General features: G+C 38.3%; 1 protein-coding gene across 1 annotated transcript in view; it reads right to left on the minus strand.

Annotated features, from left to right (window-relative positions):
• CIT (citron rho-interacting serine/threonine kinase) overlaps positions 1-27115 on the minus strand; it is a 69765-nt gene that overhangs the window by 38871 nt on the left and 3779 nt on the right. Inside the window, exons 5-15 of the mRNA XM_051634069.1 lie at positions 26384-26526; positions 25676-25769; positions 24151-24354; positions 22797-22950; positions 15358-15538; positions 7930-8035; positions 6918-7061; positions 5464-5583; positions 1738-1908; positions 1438-1491; positions 779-832 (exon numbers count right to left, since the gene is read on the minus strand). Of these exons, the coding sequence (XP_051490029.1) occupies positions 779-832; positions 1438-1491; positions 1738-1908; positions 5464-5583; positions 6918-7061; positions 7930-8035; positions 15358-15538; positions 22797-22950; positions 24151-24354; positions 25676-25769; positions 26384-26526 (1425 nt within the window). The remainder of the gene's footprint in view (positions 1-778; positions 833-1437; positions 1492-1737; positions 1909-5463; positions 5584-6917; positions 7062-7929; positions 8036-15357; positions 15539-22796; positions 22951-24150; positions 24355-25675; positions 25770-26383; positions 26527-27115) is intronic.

A 27115-nucleotide genomic window follows, 5' to 3' on the forward strand; every position in this document is an offset into this window, starting at 1 on the left:
CCTTAGAATTAATAAAAAGGAGAAAAGAGGAAGGGCAATTAAAACATAACGTGTTTGAAATATTAGAAGTACTATTTCTAGATAGTTTTGGCCTCTTATTCATATTCTGCATCAGCAACCCTTGAAAAAGCCCCTTTCTGAGCCAATGCCGAGTTTGAAAAGCTCTCTCTGGATTATTATGACAACTCCTTTCTTCTCTGCTGAAAGATCCCATCAGAGAAGTTCCCCTACTGTTCTCACAGTGCCTTCTCAAGTGACAGACTAACCAGCACTGCACACAGCAGACACTATGCACTTCAGCTTACCTGCTAAAGTATTTTAAGTCTGTTGTGAACTCTTATCATTCAACATTTTTTCTGTGAAAAACTGAACTGGAAAGTTATTTTTCCAATTAAAACAGAGTATACTGGGAGACTAAAGCAAGCCCAACATGCATTTTACCAGTGAGCTCAAAGCATCTGAACCCTGTCTTCAGCAGCAAGGGACTGGTGCACTGCACAGAGCACACCCAAACTGGCCTTTCAGAGTTTCTCTACACTACTCCAGTTCTGACTCAGCTTCATTTGTAAAAACAAACACTGCTGACATGTCTCAAGAGCTGAAAGTGTACTGAGAAAGCAAATAATTTCAGATACCAGTTCCCACGCCCTTTTACTTATCATCCCCCATGCTATGACTAATTCTATTTTTGAGGATAAAACAAAGCGTATCCCTCCTCTGCATTAAGGTTTCACTGGAAAATCCTTTGGAAAATTCACTTGGACTACCCAGACATTACCTTTGTCAGCTTTTCCTGCAGCTCCTGGATTTTGGTCTGCTGCTCCATATTGATCTGCAGTTAGATAACAAGATGGGAGGAAAGCATGTCATAAAACTAGAAAGCAAAGAATGAGCTCTGCTAATGATACTGTGTTTATTTTAATTCACTTCCCAAGAACCTTTGTTTCTCCATATAAATTCCAACTCACCAAAATGCTCCTTGACAAATCTACTCCCATTTTACTAACATCTGGTTGATTTCATCCTTTGGTCACCATGAAGATTGTTCAGCGAGAATATCAGAATTCTTTTTATTTTTCATTTGCTGTTCTTTATTCACAAAGAAAACTCTTATGTATCACTAGCCTAACTCCAAGCTCAGATTACACATCATGGCTTGTCTCTGCCCAGCTTCTGAACACAACATTAAGAACAAGATATCCAGGCACAGCTTTAGATCAAATCAGAAAGAAGAGTGAATTGCACCAAGGGAAAAAGAAAAGGAAACTAAAAAAAATTAATAAAATAAGCTAAAATAAACTAAAATAAAAAAAACTAAAATAAATCAAGGAGTGACATGAGGCTGTACATGCCACTGACTAGCCAAAGACACTCTTGGTTTCTGTGCAGAATATGAAAGATCCAGGAAGCAAACTCCAGGACACTGAAGAAACATACCTTCTCCAACTTGGAATACAACTCTCCTGCTTCATTTTTTCCTTGATCTTTAACCTGTAACTTAAACATAAAATATATCAAAGTTTCAGGAAGAGTTGTAGTACACTGGTCTTCTCTCCAGTCATCACCTCATGCAATTTAAACACAAGTACTTACACAAAATATAAATTACACGATTTCAAGTACACAATTGAAGGACATTTTGTATTAGTTGTACAAACCATGCTAAAACAATGTGTGTGTAAAACAGCACTAGCAATTCAAGCAAGCATCAGCCCCGTCCCACAAAGCCTAAACTACCTTTTGCAATTTGTTGTGACATTCAGCAGCTTTACGTTTGAACTCCTCAGCTGCCAGTCGGGACTCTCTCAACTCCGATTCATAAAGGTCACTGCGCCTGCGAGCTGAAATCAGATCCTCTTCTAATTGATTCATCATCAACCTCATTTCTTCTACTTGAGCTTGGTATTCCTGTCGTTGTGGTAGAAGGGAAGGAAAAGGCATTAGATTTTAAAAGCACCAGGGGAAATACTTGGAGCAGCAGCACTGACTGGAGGCAAGAGGCATGTTTAAGAAAATGGGGAAGAAAAATCAAGTACAGAATAAAACTGTAAGAGATACATAAATTAACATATTAATGGTGTCCTGGTTTGAATCTTGCCATTTTCAAGTCAATACCTCATAAAGTCAAAACACTGATTTTTTGAGAGTGGCCTCATTGCAGAAACACATACATACATCTACAAACAAATGATAAAAATTACTTACATTTCTGATTTCTGAAACAGAAATGTGCCTTTGAGTTGATGTCTCTACTATATGCCCAGATGCTCCCTCAAGATTTATTTTCTCAGGCTGATAACATGACAATTACCACAGATCTGCACAGCTTGGGTAAAAGGAAAGAAGGAAAAGCAAAGGGGTAGCATACTGTGGCTTCTAGCTGTCAGTTATTTTCTTTGGATAGAGTTAAAAAGGATTATACTGCTCTGCAAGGGAGACAACCTAAAATCAAAGATTAACTTAGAAAAACTGTCTAAAAATTGCTCACAGAAGATACCTGCCTACATAGGCAGAACTAATGATTCCCCATGCAGGACACTAGAAGCTAGGGCATTTGGATGGGGAAGGTAGAAAAGAACATTTGAATTGACTGTCTCAATGAGACTACGTATTCAAACTGAAACTAGCTCCTGAGATGGCATCTTGTATCTTCACTGGAAAAAAAAATATTTAATTCTGTTTAATTAGCATTTACTAAGTCCCGTAAGTATACATTTTATAAAATTATGCTAAAAAAAACAAGCAACCAAAACACAAAAAAACAAAACAAAAAACAACAACAAAAAAAAAACCAACAACAAAAAAAAACCCAAAACCAAAGTATTTTTATGAGGCTGAGAACAAGAAGAAAACATGTACATCAAGAGCTAAGCAAAAAGACGATGAAGGACTGACAGTGGGGGAGTCTTTCTTTCCATTTTAATATCTTGCAGTACTCCTGACTACTCCCATACTCAGAAGACTGACTGTCTCATGACAAAATCAGGTTTGTCATCACTCCTCCCAGACAGGCAGCTGTCTTTAGTTAGACAAGTGATTGTACAAAAACTGACCCTAATGTCAGTCTCTGGTTCTCTAGCAACAAGGAGAGCTTAAGCTGATATGTAAAAAAGCTGGGCTTTTAACAGATTGCTTTAGTATCCATTATAGGGAACATGGCAGAATGGTTCTTTGGTTTGGTTCTCCAGTTTGGAATGCAGACAGGGGACCTACTCTTCCCAGTTAGTCTTTGTATGGATGATCTTATTCTCTTACTGGAAAGAATAAGAGCTTTTTTATAATAAGTGAGCATACATTAATGCAAATTTTAGTTTCACACAAATACATTTGTGAATAAAAAAGCCAGAATGGTTTGAAGAAGTACATGTTCTACTCATAAATTATAATTTGTTAAGACTTCCTAGAATAATTGGCTTTTATACCAGCAAACACTTGAACCAAGAATTACTGGTATGACCACAGTTGCCTCTGTGAAAATGAATGATTCGGGATGGGAGGAGAATGGGGAGGGAGAAAAGAAGGAAGAAGAGGAGATAATTAGTAATATTGCATTTTTTCTTGTTTCTTCACATTTGCAAGACTGTCTCTGATTAAAGCTCATGGTCAGGTCACAGTACCAGACCACATCACTCACGGCAAGACAGAACAACACCTCTTGTTTAAAAACTACCAAGATGCACTCAAGTGCACGTTAATGGCCAGGCAAAGCTCAGGGCAGAAGCAAATCACACCAGGGTAGCTACCTACAAATGAGTGGGCCTTTCAAAAAACAGAGATTCTGATTTGTTGCAAGGTCACCCATTCAGATGGGTCCTCATCAAGTAAAGACCAGAATACAGTTTTAGCTAAAAAAACCCTAAACTGAACAAAAACCAAACACACTCCAAACAACAAAAACACCACAAACCCACCATGCTCTTCAATTGAAGAACCTAGGGTTAAGCTGATCCTACAGTCTTGCTCTGAAAATACCACATGCCTAATTATTGGGTATTGAAGAGTATGATTTGCTGTTAATTGTACTTGATCTCTCTCTAGCTTCAGGTTTTCAACAGTAAAACTCGAAGGGACTCTTCCATCTCACCTCCCAGTTCACTCTGACTTATAAATAATGTTCTTTAAGTCTTTAAGTCTTCAATGGCCAAGATCCATCTGCTGGTATGAGTCAGCAAAACCATCTCTGCATATTTTATTCTGGTCTTCTGGCACATGGGTTACAGATAGCTCAGAAGACCACCCCAGACATGAAACTCTGCAGGTTACTACAGATTCATTTGTTGACCTAACCGGCATCTTTATGTCATCACGAGTCTTCACAAGACAAACTAAAAGATTCTGGGGCAAAATATCCGATTAAAAAATACTTGCATTATTTTCCTCTGTTACATGTATCTGCCTAAGAACAGTTTTTTATATTGGATTGATATTTATCCTCATCAAAAATGTTCCACATTTCAATATTTAAAGCAATTTTGCTAACAAAGCACCAGAACACAGAGTAATAAGCATCAGATCCCTTGTATTACATAAAGCCATCCAGAAGAATGCTGTAGAATTCTATGGAGGCCTGCAACATCCAGAGGGATTTTTTTTGCATTTCATTACTTTTTACATAAGAGCTGATCATGTCTGGAGAATTACTACCAAAGTTTCTGTGTTTCCTTGTCTTCAACACTATGAAATTAGTCAGTTAATGTTTGTAAAGTGCTTTGAAGATGAAAAACAACAGTTAATTGCAAAGAAATGTTTGAACACCATAGCAAAGTCCAATTTCTTTTCCTCAATTTGTGTTGCTATCAATGCATAAAACGGAATGGGTTCTGTCTTGTAGACCATTTTAAATCCTAAAAATGTCCCCACTTGTAATCTTTTATCATTTAATTTTAAACTTTTTTTTCCCTTATAAACAACTATTGATTAATGAGTGCAACATTGTTCTGGTGAAAAAAAAAAACTATCAGCATCTACTTTGCAAACAGATTAAATTAGGAAAAGAACAGTTAGGCAACACTGATTCTATCTTGAAAGACTATCAAGCATCTTAGGTGCTCAAATAAGAAGAAAAAAAAACAAACCATGAAATTATGGCTAGTTCAGTTCTCTCCCAGATGAAGATTCATGAACTTGTAAAATTTGTACAGCTTGACCATTTAACCACAGCTCATTTCTAATGCAACATATTAGTAGAACATTGCAACTTTCTCTTAAGATGGTTATATAGATAAAGTATTTTCAGGACAAGGAAAAGAAAAACTTGAAGTCTGGAGTTTTTGCTTACTTGCAATATACAAAAAAGTGTAATTTTATTGCCTCCTATTTTCTTTCAGAAACCATGGGAAAACACACAAATTGGGAGTCACCACAGCCCACCAACATAAAACAGAATCCTGGCAACAGAGCTAGAATATGCCAAGAATGCCTATTTGTAGATAGCCACTCTGCTCCCCAAAGAAGCAGGTATACCTGTTCTTTGATCTCTTGCAGTTTTCGGCTTTGCTCTCTGATATCATGAAGTAGCTGCAGTGCCTTATCATCTTCCTGAGACACCTCCATCCGTGCCTGCTCCAGGCTTCGCTTTAAGCTCTGCAGAAAGCAAAATGTTCAATACATAGTCTTTGGGGTTTCAGATAGCTGTATAATAAAGACCTTTAGCTATACAAATGCCTCCTTGACTGCAGTGAGGCATCTAAAAAACTGAGGTACCAATGGAACCCTAAAGAAATTCATGGCCAATGCTGCTTCTGCCTGGAAAGAAGCAGCCCGTTCTACAAACACGGTTGAATTGACTTCAATCTTAGTTCACATCTCTGCTTCCTCATATGAGGCTTAGAGACAAAAAATAGAGATGACAAAAGGCATCCATTATTGACAGCATTTATCTATATTTCATCTAGCACTATTAATTCATAAACTAGGTACAATCCTTCAACTTCATCTTACTAACAAGCCTATTCATTTTTCTTGTTATGAAGTGAGTTAAATCCTTTAATCACTGTTAAACTTCTACAAAGAACAGAATAGCTGCTTCTGTATCTCACCACGTGCCTTACCTGCAAATTTTGACAGACCAGTGGTCCTCCTATCACTGTATATTTTTCTTCAACAGAAAGACACAAAATGAATTTTAGGTATTGCCCTAGAAGCACCTGATTTAGGAAAAGCACCCATCTCCTTTTAAGATATCCTTCCCAACAAACCCATCAGGAATGCTTTTCCACTCTCTGAAACAAGAGTATTATCTGGACTTTTGTTCTTGGTACAAGAGAAATACAGAAACAGAATATTTTATCTAACTGAAAATAGAGAGACTCTTAACTAGAAGGAAAATATCCTGACTGGAATCTTGCCAGGACAACTGGGCAGACATTCCAACTCCCATGAAAAATGACAAATTATCATTGAAGACATGGTTTTTAGGCCTCATTTTTCTATTCCATCTGAAAAATAGCACCTGTCCTAGTATCATCCCTGACATGACACTGGGGAAGTGGATCAGTCTGAACTCAGAATACCACAGATGGAGGCAACACCTTTGTTTCCTAATCCTCTTATTTGTCATTGAAGATTTCCGTCTAGGCACTGATTAGGCCCCTTCCTCTTCTGGCTAAGAAACCCCAAGAAGTCAAACCCAAGCATGTTCTAGCCCAGCCAGTAAGACAAACATCACAGGTAGTTTCAGCAAGACCAGGACAGTAGTTACTCTTGTATGTTCTAAGCACATGACCATGAAACAAAGTTTGAATAAAACTATCAGGCAAGCCTCTGAAAACAACTCAGGGCTCCTTATTCAACAGGTATCCTCTCACATATTATTTTCTCTCCAACAGGTGCCCCACTGAAACCATGATGGAGGAGAAAGGCAAAGACCACCAAATTTCAGGCCTTCAGATCTGAAATGAGTGGGGTTAAGGGCTCACACTGCATTCTGTGATATAGGTGGCCAGGTCCTGCTCCAGGAGGGATCGCTGGGTCTCAGAGGCTTTCAGTTCCACCTCCTTTTGGCTAAGTACAGCCTCCACCTCTGACACTCTCCGGTGCAACCGCGTCATTTCCTGCTCCATCTGCAATAAATATCAAGAGGTTATAAAGGGGGCTTCAAAAGCTCCATTAACTGCTACTTTCAGAGCTCTGTTTGCAAGGAATTTGTCTCCAAGAGACTTCTAGCTATATTTCTCCAAATGGTGTTTAAATTCCGATACCATTGTCTCTGGTCCAGGAATGCACAGTTCTTCTTAAGGACAGTAGTAAGTCTAAGTCACCCCATTCATTCAAGCTGCTTGTTCATATTCAGTCATTCTTCGAACCCCAGTTAGCAAAGAAGACACAACCATTTTTCACCTGACTTGCAGAGAAGGGTCACTTTAACCTTATCCCAAATCCATGCTGGACCAGAAGACGATTTCCCCCCATTTGTCAGGAGCAAATGGTCAAATCCAGAACAGAGCAGGGAGAAAAGTAATCAAACCCTCAAAAAAAGTCTCAAACAAGCAGTTAAGTTTTGAAAGACACCACCAGGTTCCCTTTATTGGAGCACAGCAACTGTTTTAAAGATGTTCACCGTAAGCAGTGACGTGACCACAGTTATGTAAGTAGAAGCTGATGACTTAGGAAGAGAAGCTCAGAACGGTACTGCTGTAACTGTGGGTATGGTGAAGAGGCAGGGCCTGAAGGAGAAGCAGTTGTCTGTGTCACGCTGAGAAAAGGACTGTTTAAAATCCAGAGCCACGTCTTGTTAAGGTAAAAGTATCTAGAGCAACAGAATGGCCTAAATTCATCTCCCTTTGTACTGGACAGGAAGCCACCTCACTGAAGGAAAAGCACTTTGCCCACCAGGAGTCTGGATGGTCAGCAGCATCTGACAGATCCCTGGACATAGAGTGGTTGCAGATTCCTGGAGCAATGGAGATGGCCACTCGCATAAATAAATACCTTGTGGCACTTGTCCTGGGCCTCTTGGAGCTCTTTGCTCTTGAGAAGTAGTTTCTTTTCCATGGAGCTGACTTTGGCTGGAGAATCCACACTTGAAAAAACAGATCTAAAAGAGCAAAGCCAAACAGCAGGTGAATATAGGCAAAAGGCAGAGAAATCTGCTTTTATGCAGCCTTGGTAAAGTCACTGGGTACTTAATTATACCAGGATAAAAGAAGGGTGCAGCCATCCCAGTCTAACAGCCATCATTTCAGATCAAACATACTGATGACAATATCTCATTACTAAATAATCCATGTGTACTTCTTAGTTACAATATCAATATTTTTCATCAGCGACTTTTATGTCAGAGTGCAAAACAGTAAATGACAGCAACATTACTGCATTACTTGTACAGATTTAGAAGTGAAACAAAGTATAAGTAAACATTTGGAATGGTAACAGATTTTCAGAGTTGCTTTTTATTTTGTACTTAATTTTTATACAGGTTTTGACATTACCATCAAAGTACAAAAGCATTAAAAACTTAAACATGACACAATCTGCACCACGGGAAGAAAAAAATTAATATCCTTAGTTAACTTCTGTGAATCAAAATTGAACTGAAACTTCCCTAACCCAATTCAGACAATCCCTACAAACTCAATCGATAGCAATATGATTAGTCACACTGCAGAACTTCAGAGTTCCACTTGTAGGTGATTTCTTTTGTGAGACACAACTTCACTGTACTAATTCCAAAGTGACTCCAGAAAGCTGGGGAAAATATTTACATGTTCTTCAGCTTTCTATCTAATTGGGACTTAACATTTAAAATTACTATTTCTGTTAGTCTAAATTCAGTCTAAAAAAAGGACAGGAAGCCACTCAATGTTTTGGAGCATATTTTTAGTGCTTTGCAGCCTTAACTGTAATTTGCAACCAAAAAATTAAGTACATGCATCAAAACATAATTTCTAAAATCACCTTCTTCCTCACATAAAATGATTCAAACTAGTTATTTAAGCAGTTAATGAGGGAACTTGTATTAACTGATAGGTGGAAACACAAAAGTACAATGAAGGTGCTAATAAAAGATCCTAGTCTGCCCACACATTGCTTTCTGCTTCTCCTGGCCACAGTTTGGTATGCAGCCAGTTATCCCCATGGAGAGAGATGAGCTCTGAGCAGCTCTCTGCACATAGCCACACACCCACACACAGCAGCACAGTTTCTTCTTAACACCAAGGAAAGTTTGATTCCATCACCACCATTTTCTGAGAAAAAACTACTCCTTAATCCAAACAGACATGCAGGAGATAGTCACAAAAAAAAAAAAGACATGGATTTTCATAAAAATGCTGCAGCAACATATATGTGTCAAAACAGATCTGCAGTATTATCACCTTAAGCAGTCAGTAAGAGACCCTGTTTTGATGTTAGCAAACAAACAGAGCAAAATCCATCCATTCTGCCTTGAAAGGTCAAATATTAATATTTCTTCAGAAACCTGACATGGAAAAACTTAGAAGAAAGAATCTTGCCTGTCAGCAATACAGATATGATCAGGGCTCAATAAAAAACAAATGTCAAAAGTGAGTGCTTTTTAAAGCATTCCTTTAGTCCTGGTCTAATCAATCCAATGCATCAGATTATCATATTTAAAAATCCATTTATGAAGCATGTCTACACTCCTACAGAGAAAAGGCAACCCTCTGAGAAAGATGCATATTGAATCCCATAACAGCTGGGTGTACAAACAAGGCTAAAAATGAATCGTTGAGAAAAGCAGTCTAAAAATACAAATTAAACCTCACATTAACTAAAAAAGACACTACAGAATCTGCTTTAAAATGTTAATCAAATATATCTGAATAGCTGCAAATGTGTTCTGAGACAAGCCTGAAAATATTTTTGTAAGAAAAAATTTAGCCTTACAACTCTGAACTGTACTGGCTAAAGCAATTACTTTTATTTTTCTTTAATGATAACTTCAACATTACCCATCACCTTTTTACTTTCATTCTCTTCAAATCTGTAGCATTACCTAAGAAAACTCTAGCCAGTTCTCACAGACCTGTTTTTATTTGCTGCTTGTATTTCCCCTCCCCAAAGGGGCTGATTTTATTTGCTATTTGTGCTTTATTTGTTTGCTGTGAAAAGAATCAGAGCCTAATACTGCAGCCACCATTTTGCATTTCAAAAATTTCTCCTAGCAAGCCAGCTTAGAGCATCCATAGGCACTGCAACACAGCAACTAACAGGATGGATTCAGGCAAGAAGATCCAGAGCTCTGCAAAGCCAGGAGCTGGGATGGGGATGGGACAGAGCACAGGAGGCTCACACTGACCCAAGTTTGAATTTCATGAGGTGACTGTAGAGGGAGTAGCTCCTCAGGGTCGGTGTCAGTTTTGTGAGGAAACAAAAGCCAACAGAACTAGAACTACAATCTTTCTTCCTCCTCTCTGCCCAAAGGAATGAAGAAATTCCTTAAAAATATATGTCCTGGTGACACAACGGTTTTCTTGTCTTGGAAACAGTACATCTTATCCCCAAATGAGGTGATTTCAGTTGGCACTGGACACAGTTTTAAGAGACATCCTTTCCCAGTAATTCTTTCCTGGGTACAAATTCTATTAGAACAACTTCATGAACACCCATACAACATTCAGAGTAACAGAAAGGGGGCAGACACGGGATTAGTCAGTATTCAATTTCTCTTGATTTCCACTAAGTCTTGTCATGGTGATATAAGCTCTCAACACAGCATGACAAGGTGGAGAATACCCATGTTGCTGGGGCACTTATATTCTTCCTCTGTCAGCATCATCTCAGAAATTAAAAACATACAATCCAACATCAAAAGCCATGATGCAAAGCTATCATTCAGGTTGGTTCCATCTCAGAGTATTTCATTTAATTAACTGCTACATCTGGATCAATTCTCTTAGCACAACAGAGCAGTTTCTGCTGTTTCCTCTGAAGTGTGAAAATAAGATTAACAAAAGGTAACCAGAATATATCAACAAGGAAATTGCAATAAAAGACTAAAAAAGCCAAAGTCAAGTCTCTAGTACTAAGCACTGATAGCACTAGCTGTGCCAATTTACTTTCAAAAGAAGCACTGCCTGCATGACTCAAAAACAAGCTAACCTACAGCTGACTATCTAGTGATTTCACAGACAGATCAGCAACAGCTTCAGCCAACAGCACTATCAGAAATGGTGCTGGTTGTGTAAAAAGTTCCTCCACTCTTAAGGTGGCTGAGATGATGAAGAAAAAGGTATCAATATGGGAAAAGCTGCAAGATGTTTCTGGTGTATCGAACTCATATCTTAACCTCTCTTGTACCTCATACCTGCCTTTGTCCTTTTATGCCACTCTCATAAACCCCCAACTCACCTGTGCTGCTTCCTTCTCACAAGGATCGACACCATCTGTCCTAATCCTGGCCCCCACACAACATGCCTCTAATTTCATCCCCCGTCCCTCATGCTCTATTTTTTTAGAATTATACTCATCTGTACCTTCCGCCCCCTCCTAAGTGCTTGCTCAGGCCTAAAAAAAAACCAACCAAAACCAAACAGTGATACCATCAATCTGTGAATAGAGCTAGTTGAAGCTCAGCATATTTTTGGTGTGCTCATCCTCTGCTTCCTCTTTCAGCTATCCTTGGTGAACGAGTTTACCGGAACTCGACAAACTGTTGGAAGAAACCAGCAGTCCTTCTTTTTGGAAGAACAGCCCATTTGAACTCTCAGTATTTTATACTGACAATCATGATTCCACAGAAAAATTTAAAATTTTTAAATAAATAATAAAAAAAGAAATAATATGAAAAATACCACTTCTTAGGAATTTACAGAAAAGATCTGGACCATCTATCAAAGCCTCACAGACCAAAATTCAATAATTAGTAGGATTACATTTATTATTATAATTAAAAAAACAACAACAACAACAAACACCTGTATCAACAAGTGAGAACATGTCCTAGCCCCCACTGTCTGCTGTGAATTTGATTGTATCTCTAGGTTCTGGTTTAGCAAGTATTTTGTATTAACCTAGGTTTTGCATCATAAGTATGCAAGCCCCTTTAGCTCTTTAGGATAGGACAGAGGCAGGCAAGAATGTACACCATAAACTATTTTTAATTAGGTATTTATTTTTATTAGGTATTTTGGTATATTTTATTAGTGGGGTTGTTTTGTTTTGTGGGTTTTTTTATTAGGTATTTTGGTATATTTGGCTAGCCCTGGATTTATAATGTATTTATCTTATGCCTTAGGGTTTCTGCTAGTGACCTACAAAGGACAAGAACAATTTTGTCTCACCACTTGATGCATATTTCTGGCATCTAAGCAATTTTCTCACTTGTTCTAAGCACTGGAGATCAGCCACAGCTAGGGACAGAAGTAAGGTGGGGCTGGCTTTTAATGGAATTAAACTCTAGTTGCCTGCTACCTTGTCACAGTCACATACTTGCAGCCAAACCAGCAGCCAGGTTTGCAGTTGGACAGGCATTTCTCCCCCATTTCAAGAATTCAGAGGCCATGATGGGAGAAAGTGTTAGCTGGCCCATCCCCGCAGCCTGACTGCAGTTCTTGGAATCATACAGGAGACTTATTTAACCAACACTTTGCCATCACAGGAACCTGTGACATAAGCAATGCCCTTGATTTCTCCTCACTGCTTTCTATGACACATTATTGTCATGCCTTTTCTCTTTTGTTAAATCTTATATTTGTTATAGGGTCACAAATTCTTCCCAAAACTCATGGTATGGGGAAACATAGAGAACATTTTAATTCAATGGACCCTTCTAAACTACACACCGACTAGATCTTTTCTGGCAACAGGTCTAAGGGACATGGGTGAACCCTTCTAGCCCTAACTGGCTGGGAGAAAGAGGAGAATGGAAAAAGAGAATTTTGTTTATGTTTCTTCTATCCAATTTTTTTTAACTGCCTTTTCTCTTAAGTATTTGAAATTCCTAGCTATGACTTCCTCGACTTCCTACAGTCCAGGGAACAAGGGCAGGAGTATAACCCTGAACTTCATAGCTTGACAGCCCTCAAATTAAAAGTAATGAAAGTTTCAAGGACCTTGTTAATGGCACTCTGCAGTTGCCTGGCCTAACTATGAGCAGCACTAGGGGCATTAGAGCTGTCGTGCTGCAGACACAGGAGTACAGATCTGCATTGCTTAGCAACCATAAGGGTTAGACTTTCAGAGGGAAGATTTTAAGAAGAAAAATTCTGGACCAATGAACTGGATGACTTCAGTCCTTCCAAACAAGACATCCCAAGATACGTAACAGATAAGCCTACCCCCATTTACTGTTCTCTTCCCCATATAGAATTTTATATTCAAGCTAGTGTGGACAGAAAGAATACTTTATTTCCCCATGTAAAACATACACCACACAATATTTTATAAATAAGAAGTTATCTTTATGACTCAGTGTTGCAGTGATATTGAGAATAAACTAGCCACTGCATTATTTAAATACAGATATTTCCAAATCTCCATATACTCCTTGCCATATTTAAATCACCTTCTTAGAACAAAATGCAAGTATTTACTACTAAAAATAGCGAAGTTCATTTATTAAGATCTCATTCAAAAAAAGAAACCACTAAGATGTATTGATATTAAAGTTATTTTTGGGAAAATAAAGTATGTGATGTCTTTCTGCTCCAGATCAGGAAAAAAAAAGGGCAAGATGAAGAACAAATTTTACTTCAGTCAAAATATCTCCAGAGAACATTAATCTCCATCGTCTTTTGCTATACCCCTTCTCATCTATCACTAAAATTCAAATATAACTTCAGTACACATTTTCAGTACCAGCTCCACAAATAAAGTACATCAATCATTTTGCTACAGCTATATTACTTTTCAGCCTTCAGCCTCCAGCACAATAACACCCCTGTTCCTGAGACTTTACCTCATGCTCCTTTTCAGGTCTAGTCCTGGGCCTCAATTACAAACACATTTTTACCATACATTTATGACCACTGTTGAGCCTCTTCTGACTCTTACATGAACAGTCATGTAGCCCTGATAGATGGATTGCAGTTCCTCATGCAGAAAAGATAACACCATAAGTTATTTCACTTCAATACAGATTTTAACCCCAGGTATCTAATGATACATTCCATTTTTCTAATTCTGCTGACAATATTAGATCATTTCACCAAAATAATACTTTTTTGGTTGTTATGTCCTCTCCCTTCCTTCCTCTTTTGCAAAAAAAAAAACCTCTGCTGAGGAGGAACAACCAAAGATTCCCTTTTTATTACTGGCATTACCATCCTATAACCTTGATTCACAGCGTGGGCAAGATCAAAGATGTCAACAGGAGCACCAGATTTGGTTACATACTTACTGCAGAGCAACTATCAAAACCAGTTATCACAAAAAATTATAACTTCATTAAGACAGGTTGACAATTTGGACTAGATGATCTTTCGAGGTCCCTTCCAACCCCTAGGATTCTATGATTCTATGAATTAAGTCCCTTAAGGGAACTAACTAGCAGTAATGAACAATGGTTGACACAAAACCACAGTGCCTTAGTGCACTGGGTCACTAACCCAGCTTGAAGACATCGCACTCCTGAGAGGCCTCATGATACTGAGCTAAGGACTTCTCAACTTAACAGACTGCACTAATACTTTTTCAATAGGTCTGTCATCAGAAGCTAACCACCCACCACACCAAGTGGTTAATACCCTACTATTGATATTCTCCCATTTCTCTGACTCTATTCTCATGGAAAGCATGTTTTCTTTCAACCAAAACTCGTTTTTTCTAGATCTTTACCTCCCTCCATATACAGATACCCTGCATACTTGATGTGAATCTCCAGTTTCTCCAAACACAATACAGCAGTCTTTGTATTTAACTTGACCAGCACACAGCTGCTGTGAAGCTCCTCTCTCGTTCACTGACCCATCACTGCACATTCCCACATAAGTGGAGATCCATTTCTGTGGATCACTGGTTCAGGCTCATACGTCCCCAGCACTTGGTGCCCACTCTCTGACCCAGTAAGATAACACCCCCTCTTTTTCCACCTCTGAACTCCTCAGTATTCTCCTTCTTTCAGGGATCTGCAGTACCAGAAACGCAATCACTTAGGGCTCCCTACTTAACAGCAACAACTAATTCAAAGTATGTGAACAGCAATTTTAAAAATAACCATTTTAGAATCAATCTTTCCATTTCTTTCCCCCCCCCCCATCCCAGAAATAATCATAGAACAGCAGGACATGCACAAGCCACAGCAGCAACAGATCAAGCCAGAATCTGGCAGCTTCCCTGAAGCAGAGTACAGGTCAGTCAAAACAGCTTTTCCCCACACATAAACACAACATCCTCACTGTAACAAACCTTTCCATTTTTCCAATGGTCCTATCCACCTAGGCAATAATTCCTACTTACTCTGATCTGAGGATCCCTAATGCCTTGATGAATGAGAACCCCACAAACGGCAGATCTTCCCCTGAGAAGCCTGCTGGGTTCAACTGGCGCGTAGAGGATAAAACCCGCGAATTCTTCTCAGGTTCATCAAAATTTGAGGTGTCATCATCAGACTTGAGAGTAGGAACGAAGGGGGGAGGAGCTGGTGAAAAAAAGCACGAAGAAAAGACAAAATTCAGCTACAGTTCACTCTGCAACAGTCCCGCTCATTCAGTGCTTGCAATGGCACTGCAGCTCCTGCTTTTAATCTTGCTAACACAAGCAGACTGAGCTGCTGCTCTCAAATCTTTTACAGCAACAAGAGATTAACCCTCAAGGTACCAACATGGCTACCACTCTGCAGGCAGAATGTCTTCCACACTGATCAAACTGGGGTGCAGGTTGGAGATTTCAGATTGTTGGTTATTTGAGTGGGTTTTTTTCAGGTTAGGATGTAGGGGTTTTTAACACATACACTGAATCAAATCAAAGCACCAGACTAAGAAAATAATTACTGTAATACAGCTAAAAGTAATTCAGTTCTGATGAGAAAAGAAAATGTGTCCAACATATCCAATCAGGGACACTACATGACAATGTAGCCTGATCCTTTGCTAGTCAGATGAGGGATATATCTACCCATTAATACCACCCAGAGTCTTCCCAGCATGGGCTTCTAATCAACACCAAACTGATCTTTCTCCTGGAAGATGCTAATCAAATATAGCTACTAGAAACCAATTGATCTTTAGGAAGGGAAGAAATATCAATAAGGCTTTATTTCTTTAAAGAGCTTGCTAAAGATCTGGAACTCTTCTCAGGACACCACTGCAGTCTGGCTCTGATACAATCAGCTCTGAAGGGAGGTATAAATAGCAGGAATTACAATGTATTTCTTACTGTAATTTCTAAATTGGTATGACTTAACTTGTTAAGCAGTTGTTTAATTTCAGCTGATTTTCTCACATTGGCTTCAGTTTAATTAGCCAACAGAACAAAAGAACAAGTTCTTCTCAATGATGTGCAGCACCCAAGGTACCTGCTGGCTTGGCTACGTGTGTGAAAGGAATGAATGCAAAAGCTTGCTGTGCAATTCCAACCTCATTAAATCACTTTTCCTAAGATACTTATTTATTTATTTATTCATCACCTAGGTCCTCACTCACTGCAAAACTACTAATCTCTTTTTTGGTCTATAAAGGAGACAGCTCTTCAGTCAGAACTAGAACACAGCCCATTGTCAGAAGCTGATGGAAGTGTGTAGTGTGCTAAACACGTTACCATGGATCCGGTATGGATCTCCTGTAGCTGAAGGGCTGATGAGAACGGAAGAACAGGGAACGAACATTACAACCCCTGCAGTGCAGGCTCCCTGCTCCTCTCTCCCTGCATGCTCGGAGTTTAACCCTACCTGCCTGCAGTCGTGACAGATGCTGATGCTGATCTGACACAGGCAGAATGAGTCACGGCGGGAGCTTGCTAGCTCCCTCTAGGTTGCCAAAGCTTTTCACAGCTCGCTTTTAACTCTTCTTTCTCTAGACAAATGAAAGCTGAAACTACCCACCAGACGAACAGTAATAGCCAAAAAAAAAAAAAATAATGATCTGTCTGTATAAACTGCTGAATCCCAACCTCAGCTGCAGGCTCTGGGAGCAGCTCCCCAAGGAGCCATTCTGACGCTGCTCCCAAGCAAGGAAGTGAGAAGAAATTCCAGAAAACAGATAGGATGCTGCTGATATATAGCAGTTCCAAGTACATCAGAATGAGATAAATGGGGAAAATATACAAATTAAATAGGATCTGTAGTAAGCAGTTTTACTGACTGGCTCCAGAACGTTTAAGTTTTCTGTGAATATAATGGATTTATTAATTTTTGCTATTTTATTGGTTCTAATATAAATTTAGATCCAACATGATGCTGACATTTATGTACTGTAAACATAATTTTGGAATAGATTGTTCATTAGGATCTGTATTTTTTTAATTATTCTCTTAATGTCAGGATAATGTCCAGCTACTCTTTCATATGCCCTTAATCATTATAAACAGAGAAACAAGATTAAACAGTTTGTAAGTATATAATCTTCAATGCAAATACAAGCCCAAAGTTAGTTAATTTGGAGTAGAGGAGGATAGCTTCAAGAGTTAATATTTTTTAGTTTAGGATCTCTGCTGAAAAATTTTTGCTCATCCTCTTACAGGAAGGGGTTGTTCCTGGGGTTTTTAACACTGTCTTTGAAGACAGACACTGTCCGTGAGGTAAAGTCAATAGAGAAGACAGCAAATTACTCACTCTGGGGAAGTCTAGAATCTTTCTTAAAGAGGTAACAAAACCTACATAGCTGCCTTTTTATAATGGTAAAACAACCCTGTTACACACTCCTCAGAGTTTGAGATGAATTAACCTTTGAGAGATCTAGTGCCTTACTTCTCACCAGAAATTAGCTGAGATCCTAAGAGTCATCTTCAAGCCCTTGCAAGTAAAAAGAAAGTCTTCCCTGTTACCAACAATAAAAATTCCTAGTCAAACCACATGCATAAAAGAAAGCATAATTTAAACATGCCTAAGATCAGCATGCACATAAAAAGATGAAAAGCACTCAACAGGGGAATAATGGATGCAAAAAGATAAAACTGAATGTGAGACACAGCAAACCTTTGGGACTGGTGGGAAACTAATTTAAAAAGCACAATATTTTACACTACAATTTCCTCTAATTTTTAATAAAAGATATGAATGAAGAAGAGAAGTTCTGAACACTAGATTAAAAATTAATGAAAAAAATCATTTGCCCTCTTTTGAGTTTACTAAAAATCCATGACTAACAGTTCAAAAACTCTGCAACTTTGCAGTGTAACCTTGTCACAACATTAGTATCAAGAAAGTAACTAAAAAGGTAACTTAGAACAGTCACTCAACAAAAACACCTCTAGATGTGAAGCAGTTCTGAACAAAGCAAAACTTTCAGAAATGTCAGGACACCGGAGAAAATCGCACTTGGGAGTATGAGAGAGTATCTTCAAGAAAAAAAAAAAAGTTACATCCACTCTGTCTGGATTTGTTAATTATTTGGTAGATTTCTCATAGTCATTTATTCTTAAGACTATGGAGTCCTTTATCGGATCTCCAAAATATTCATAGAATAAATGCAGCAGTCTTGCAAAAGCATGCTAAAAACAGATGAACAATTTTGTTCTCAAATGTGGGTCACATGGTGACATAATCTGTAGCTAAATTATTATTTCTTGCTTAAAATCAGAGGACTGTCAAACAAATACAGTTTTTCAGAACAGGATGAAGACTGGTGAATACAAATTCATTTCTGTGCTTATCAGTTGCTTCTTTAAAGGGAAGAATCCTTCAGTAGAGGTCAAGATAAGCCTCTGAGAACTAAATGTTAAAACCTTGCCATAGTATCTGACAAGGTGAAAAATTTGCACTTTTTTCAGGCTCACCCAAAAGGGAGGCAACACTATTACTCAAAAAGGCATTAAACTCAGTGCTTCTACTTGTAGAAACTGGTTGGATATAATGACCTCTTTCTGCCTCGGTATGTTACACACAAAGGTACCCATTCTGTTTACCATTTAAAGTATCTTGTAGAGAACTGCATGTTTTAAAAAAGCCAATTGCTTGCCTAGATACCTCCCCACTTGTGGAAGGATGTAACCCTCTTCCATCTGTTTCAAAGAATGACTTTCAGAGGAAAAGGGGGTGTTGTAGGTTGCTAAGTTTAAAAAAAAAAGGCAAAAAGCAAGCACCAAAACCACCACTCACACTGCAGTACTTTAACCAGTTTATCATTAAGATTAGATAAAATGTCACTTGGAGAAGGAAGCGCTTTTTTTTTTTTCTGTAAACTCTGCACTAGCTGAAGGAACATTGCCTTATTGGGTCTCTCCATCCTTTCAAAATATTTTCATGCAAATTCAGAGAAGACATAACTGCATTTCCCTCGGACAGAGAAAGACAACTGGAATAAGGAACGTAAAGGAAATACAGAACATCTCTTAAGAACAAAAACATGGAGTTTTTTATCTACAAGGTGATCTAGATATGCTTTCAGAGTAAAAGCATCCCCACAGCCTTGTTAGTATGTTAGGCATTACTCTTCCTCAGGCTTTAAGAGGCCTATCTGAGTAAAGTGTTACAAAAGAAAAATAGAAAGCCCAAGTGATGTAATTTAAGGATCTTTTCTCTAAGACCACTTTAAAAAAGGCATTATACTATTTCTAACCAACCTACATATTATCTTAACCTCTTTTCTGTTCCGTCAAGACAATGATCCAACACATACATTTCTGTTAATAAAAGGGATCTTCAAGCTGACATGAAAGTGATCTCCATTAAGAGAAAGAAGTCAACAGGCTTTTCTGAAGGCAAGAATTGAAATTAAACATCTCAGTGTTTAACTAGTAACATACTGACTGACTTTGGGTTTATAAGGATTAGTCTTGGACTGAGGAACAACAAGATTTGGGTTCCTTCTTGTTTAATAGCAGAAGACAGCTTTAAAATCAGTCTTCAAAACTTTCTCAAGTCTTGTTTGCACAAGACATTAATTATTCTATATATGTAGTTTCCTCATCCAAGTCCAAATATGCCATTCCGTTTTCAAGACCTCTTAGACTGCAGTTACAAAACAACTCTTAAAATGAAAGATCCTCTATGCTTTATGCATATGTATGGTTTAGATGACAAGAAAAGTTGTCTTCACCAGGCAAACTTCTGGTTCCAAATTAAAAAGCTGATATAAGTTATGGATTTCAAATAACAAAAGGTGATAAACAAAATCCCAAATTATATACATATATATTAGAGGGAGAGAGAGAGAGAGACCTTGTTGCCAAAAGCTCATTCCTCCATTCTTTACCTCTGATTGTATATACTTATCAAGGACTCAAATAGTTCTGTTACCAACTTTCCATTTAGCTGAAACACAGAGAGAAGCAAGTTTATTCTAGGTAAATAAATTCCAGAATATTTTAATAAAATTCTGTGAAGTAAATCAACAACACTGTCTTTTGTGTTCCTCTTGTTTGTGGGGAAGCATGGGGGTGTCTGGCTGGGGGGTAGGGGTGGCTGGTTTAGAAGCTTTGGAAGTCATTAAATAGCAGAAATCAAAAAATACAGAGAGCAGAATCTATAAATGAGTTTCAGTACAATACTCCAAGGAAGGGGAATATCACCGAGTGAGACACATTCAGTCAAACCTGACCTTAGTTTTAATAGTTGGATTATTTTTCTGTAACTTTGGAGCTGCTTCTAAGGACAGATGCCACTTGAACCCAAGGAAGTTGGGAACGTTTTTAGAGGCAAATCTCTTTTGGGAAGGGGTTTACTGAAAAGGCAAGTATTTCATAGGTTACCATAACAACAAAATGTAACACTGAAAAACTCTTTAATGACACATTCTTAACCAAAATTGGTACATTAAGAATGGTTATCCTGGAGCTCCCAGCATGATGATTTAAATACCTGCAAGGCAAAGGTACCAATTTTTCCCTACCTTTCTCAGACTGAAATAGAAACAAAATCAGTGCTCTTATAGAACAGAGGAAGATCTGACTGTGCTTACAAAGAATTAACAATCATAGAATCATTTAGGCTGGAAAATGCCTTTATGATTATCAAGTCCCACCTTTCATACCCCCAAAATCTTTGACCATGTTAACTTAAAGGAGTGAGTTTCTTTAATATAAATCCTGTGACCTCTTCCAGCACTCACTAGTTTCTTAATTTTCTCAGGCTGTCATTGCTCCAGTTAAACACAACTACCAGCAGAGGTCGAGACAAGAAAGAAACCTTTAGCTTTTAGATAGCCCAGGTCAAACCCAACAAGTTTTGAATAGAATGACAGTGACACTGCTCGGAATAAACCAGCAAATGGAGAACCACTGCAGAGAGCAAAGCAGTAAGTGACATATTGAATCTGCTACTAAAAGCAAGAAGACTGCTGTGTTTTGTGCTAGTTACAGTGGGTTTTAATGGAGTATGAGACATAACAAGCAAGTCAGGGGTCAAAACTGCATGAATCTTCACAGTAGGCAAGGCTGGATATTCCAGGGGATGATGCAATCACTGGCCAGCTGCAGGCAGAATGGGATCTTGAAAAATCCTGAACGGTTATTTCAACACTGTAACAACATCAGGGCTGACTACCAGCTTGTCCATCAGTATCACTGTTGTCACATGAAGTAGCAAAATATCCAATTAACTTGTGTAGCTCTGTGGATACTGGACAGACAATCACCACAGAAACATATACTCACATGCCATATTTTTTTTTCCAGTTCTGAAATATTATGATACAAATGCAAGACAAATATTTCAGAAAGGACACTGGTGGCTTAGGCAGGGCTCTAGGGAATGAAAGCTGAGCGAGCTGGGAAATGAATGCTAACTAAATGCTAAATTGATAAGAAATACTCAAGGTTCAATGGCTCTCAAAGGGCAGGAACAATGGAATTTAACAGAATAGGAGCTCCACAAGTTGAAAATTAATGAATCAACAGGAAAGTGAGTAAACATTCTGTGGAGCTGACAGCTGAAGTGCTGAGATACTCATCAAAAGTATGGCTTAGCAATTTATCATGGAAAATGGAGCACAATCATTGCTCTTACAGCATATTTGATAAAGAATATAAGGCAGATATGTTCCTTGCCCAGATAATCCTACAGTCCAAATAATTTAATATACCATCCAGCACAAGCCAGGCACTCATACACAGATCATTGATAACCCATGAAATATTCACTTTTACCATGAAGCTGATGCATCAGTACTTCCAAGTACTAAATTCCATTGCTTCCATAGTATTATAAACAATTATTATTACCTGTTTCACTGGTTTTATTCTATTGCTTGTGGAATTAACAGATTTTGGACCAAAAAATTATTTATATATTTAGCCACATTAACTGTAAGGAAAACTCCAATGCCCCTATCACCGCTGACATTTTATCACCTCCAGGAGCTAAAAAAACCCCCATGGCCACAAATGAAACTGAATCACCAGCAAGGAAAGAAAGCTAAAGATATAACAAGAATTAAATTAAGCAAAAATTAAGCAAATTGAGCTGGAAAAGGCCTGAAAGAACACACTGATGCATTTCCATCTGGGGAAGGACATAGAACGGGCCATTTGATTGCCCAGTCTAGTGCCTGCAATAATACAGCAATTGCATCAGAAATTCATACTGAAGTATATTAAACTTCATCTGCACCTAAGGGATGTTAACATATACTATCCCAAAACCAAAATTAGTTATTTGTTAAAAACACCTGATCCAGGACACAGTCCTCTCTCATTATGATTAATTATTCAGATGAAACACTTAAATATTCATATTGTACACATTTTCATGTTATCCCAAAAAAACCAGGAATTGTTAAGAAATGCAGTATTATTCTACTTACAGTTACGGATGTTATTCCAGTCAATTTTAGAGAAAAATGGGTGGCAGCAGAGTCCCTCATAACCCAGCCTTTCCTTCTGCCCACAAAGCAGGCTCTGGACCAGATCAAGAAATTCGCTACTAACTTTCACATCATCTGGGAACTTCAGAAATCTCTGCATTAGAAAGAAAAGGATTTCTGCTCAGTAGCAAAACAGTCTCAGAAGAGTCTGATCAAGCTTCATTATTCGGAGGTATGTCAGGCACAAAGGATGAATATTTATAGCATATAAATAAAAGTGCATTTTTTCCAAACAGACTTTCATATGCATTCACTGCACTGAAGATAAGAATACAGAAACAACCATTCCCAATGAGACAGATGGTAGACCCAGATTACCATCTTACACTGAACAACGGCCAATGACACACACAAATACAGAAGAGTAAAACAAGACATTTCCCCAGAAAATTCTGCCAAATTTCGAATGACTTGTGGCTGAACCAGGACAGATGATGTCTTTGTAATTGCCAGATCTCAATGGAACCCTCTTACATGAGTTTTTCTAGTCACTCCTTGAACACAAATAGACATTCAGGACCTGCAAACTTATGGCACAGAGCTCCCCAGCACAGGAATGTACAATATGAAGTATCCCTTTTTGTTAGTATCACAGTGACTGCTGCCTACTTGCATTTGGTGCCCTCAATTCCCAGATTAGAAGCTACAGGCAGCCATTCTTTGCTTACTTCCTCCCAGCTACACATTTTCCTTTTTCTTTCCTACTACTACCATTCTATGTGCTGCTTCTTGGCCTGTTACTAAGATCTAAACTAACATTTGCATAGATTGTAACATCAAGATACTCTACTTGAGCCCACCTCTGAGTAAAAGCTGGGGTCCTTTTCCCTTTATATGAATTGTTTAAAATTTATTTACACTACATTTCACATGATGTTTTAAATCCTGCATACACTCAATATCTTCAAGTCTTTCTGCAGCTCTTCATAGCTAGACCTTATCTTCACTGTCCAGAAAAAAGTTAGATTTAGAAACTTTATCAATCCACAACTCATCCTTTCAATCCCTTTTCTATATTATTTTGGTAAAATGTTGCAATTATAGTAGCCTAAGATAGACAGCTACATCTCTTTCAGTTCATGCACTGCAAATGGCTACGTTTAGACACCTGTTATAAAAAATAACTGGCTATCTACAATACAAAGACATACAAAACCAATATAAAGCATATGTTCTAAAGATTTGATGAACACAACAAATTAAGAGAAAAACATCTTATGGGTGTCTCAGCTATAAAAACATAATCCTTAGTTACAGCCTTTTTACTCAAGATCATGGAAGGAATTCTCTCTACCTGGAAGTTCATGATGTTATTGAAAGTTTTTGCTGAAGTCCCTTCAGTGAATGGAGATCTCCCATAAATCATTTCATAGGCAATGACTCCCAGGGACCACCAGTCACATTCTGGACCATAAGACGCTTTGCCATCCCCACTCAACCCCATTAGCATTTCTGGTGCCATATAGTCAGGTGTGCCAACAGGGAGCTTGGCATTTACCTAGAAACAAAGATACACCAAGGGAAATTACAGCACTTACTGGTCATTGTAATCTTAGTAATGAAAAAAAATTAGTATTTTTTTTCTTTTTTTTTCCTTATTGGAATGCAATTTTTAGTGAATTTTAAGCAAGTAATTTTAAGCAAGGCTGGTAAGCAATAAAAAAGTGCAAGACTAAGAAAAGTGCCAATAAACAGAAAGCAACCTATTTGATATAAAGAGTCAAATCATCAGAGCTAGCTGTTAGTAGAAAGAGCAAACAGCTAAAGTAGAAAAGCAGTATTCTAGAAAGCACAGGATTACTAAACACTGATGTTTTAAGCAGCATACATACTCTAGCACTACTGCTACAACTAGTATTAGCAGGGATATCCTAGGTGAAATTTCAAAAATAGTCAAATTTAGACATAAATATTCCCTGCCCTTATTCCATTCTGTATTGTCCCTACCTTTTTTGCCTGGTGCTCATGGTCAGCAAAGTACTAGTATTTGAATTTCTGGAGTGCTAAGAAAAAGTAATTCAGAAGCCAAAAACTGCATCATTTTTACACTGACTGGCATAAAGAATGAAACAAAACAGAAGGCAGACTAATACAAAAACCTGAAGATGACTGAAAAGATAATGTGAAGAAAAAACGTGAAAGAAAAATGCAATGCAGAGAAGCAGTGAAAAGGGAAGAACAGGCAAACCAAAATACTAAGAGTCACAAAATTAAGCCAATGCTAGGAAAAAAATAGAAAGTGTAAAACAAGGCAGGAATCTAGTACAGAACTTCATATTCTCACTTAGATATATTTTAACTTCAAGTTATCACTTGGAATTGTATGCAGTTACCTAAATTTACAAGCAACAGATTCACATATTTAAAATACAGTGCTTTCTGCTGAGTACAGTGCAGAACACTGGAATGTGGCTCGTTTCAGTCTTCAAAACTATGCCACCTTAGTTACAGCAATCACCATTTTCAGGCCAATTATGAACAATTTAAAGTCCACATCCTTCTTTAAACACAGCACCTAACAGCTGTAAGGATCTCTAAAAGTATGATTTTTGTACTGCAGGGCAGCAGGCTGGCCTTTACCTTACTTGTGTATTAAAATCTTAATAAGCAAATACATATCTACCAAGAGCTGCAAAAGATAGTCCAGCTCATCTTTTAAAAGTCATTCATAAATGGAAAAATATAATTGTGAATAGATTCCATATTGGACAAGAAAGCAAAAGAACAAGGTTTAATCAAAGAAGATACAAAGTTAGTTTTCCCTTTTTAACTGGACTATCTAAACAAGCCACAGAAAAAGTTTAAATCTACGTTATTACCATTTTGTTTACTGTCATTTTGGCAGCTGACCCAAAGTCCACCAGTTTGATGTGTCCTGTTCGGTCAATAAGAACATTCTCTGGCTTGATATCTCTGGAAGCAAGAAGGAAGCAATCAGCACCTTCCCATGCCATTTCCCACTGCCACATCTTGATAACAGGATAACCCTGTTCAGCTACACTCAACCATGTGCTCAATTGCATAAAAACATCCCTGGAATGGGATAAATTTATTAAACTCCAATATTATTTTAAAATGCAGGCAGTGAAATTATTCCAGCCTTGATACAATCTTTAGAAAACCATGATTTTTAACTACTCCAACATCCTATACTGCCCTGTTCACCAATCAGCACACAACAAGCTTTAACAATTACAATAATTTTCTGTACTACTTGGTGCGGACAGCATCAATCTCTGCAAAAGACTGTAATTTTTTATAGGGCAACATTACAGCTTCTTTTCACTACGCCTCCAGAAAATACATGTAACAATCCTTTCTTGATATATGTTTGAACTTTACATCAAAGTTAATGCCTTTAGCTACAATTATAGTTGGGGTCTGATTAATTTTCTAATTTTCTCCTCTGATACAGTATGCAAAATACCACCTTGAGAGAGGAAGCCAAGAGTGCATTGTTTTAGAACACTTTTTCTGGAATGACAGTGATCAAATATGATGTGCAATGCAAAGCAATCGTTACCTACCGGTGAACGTAACCCATCTGATGGACACTGTGAATGGCTAAAACCAACTCAGCAAGATAAAACTGCACCATAGTCTCATCTAGTTGGTCCTCGTATCGGTTTAAGAGTGACAGTAAGTCCCCTCCAGGCTGATACTCCATAACCTACATACAATTTTAAAGGAACAGATGTAGTTCATGCATATAAAAATATTTTGTTCAGCTCCTCCATATAACACTGGACACATATAATGATACAACAGTGGCGGGTAATTCTGGACCCCCCAACATAAGAAGGACATGGAGTTCCTGGAGAAAGTCCAGAGGAGACCACGAAGATGATCAGAGGGCTGGAGCAGCTCTCCTCTGGAGACAGGCTGAGAGAGTTGGAGTGTTCAGCCTGGGGAAGAGAAGGCTCCAGGAAGACTTTAGAGCACCTGCCAGTGCCTGAAGGGGCTCCAGGAAAGCTGGGGAGGGACTTTTGACAAGGGCTTGTAGTGAGAGGACAAGGGGGAATGGATTAAAACTGGAAGAGGGGAGATTTAGATTGGATATTAGGAAGAAATTCTTTAGTGTGAGGGTGGTAAGACACTAGCCCAGTCCTCAGGGAAGCTGTAGCTGCCCCACCCCTGGAAGTGTTCAAGGTGAGGTTAGATTGGACTCTAAACAACCTGGTCTAGTGGGAGGTGTCCCTGCCCATGCAGGGGGATTGGATGATCTTTAGGATCCCTTCCAACCCAAACCATTCCATGTT

The sequence above is a fragment of the Apus apus genome, chromosome 16 (assembly GCF_020740795.1).
Source record: "Apus apus isolate bApuApu2 chromosome 16, bApuApu2.pri.cur, whole genome shotgun sequence".
Lineage (NCBI taxonomy): Eukaryota > Metazoa > Chordata > Aves > Apodiformes > Apodidae > Apus > Apus apus.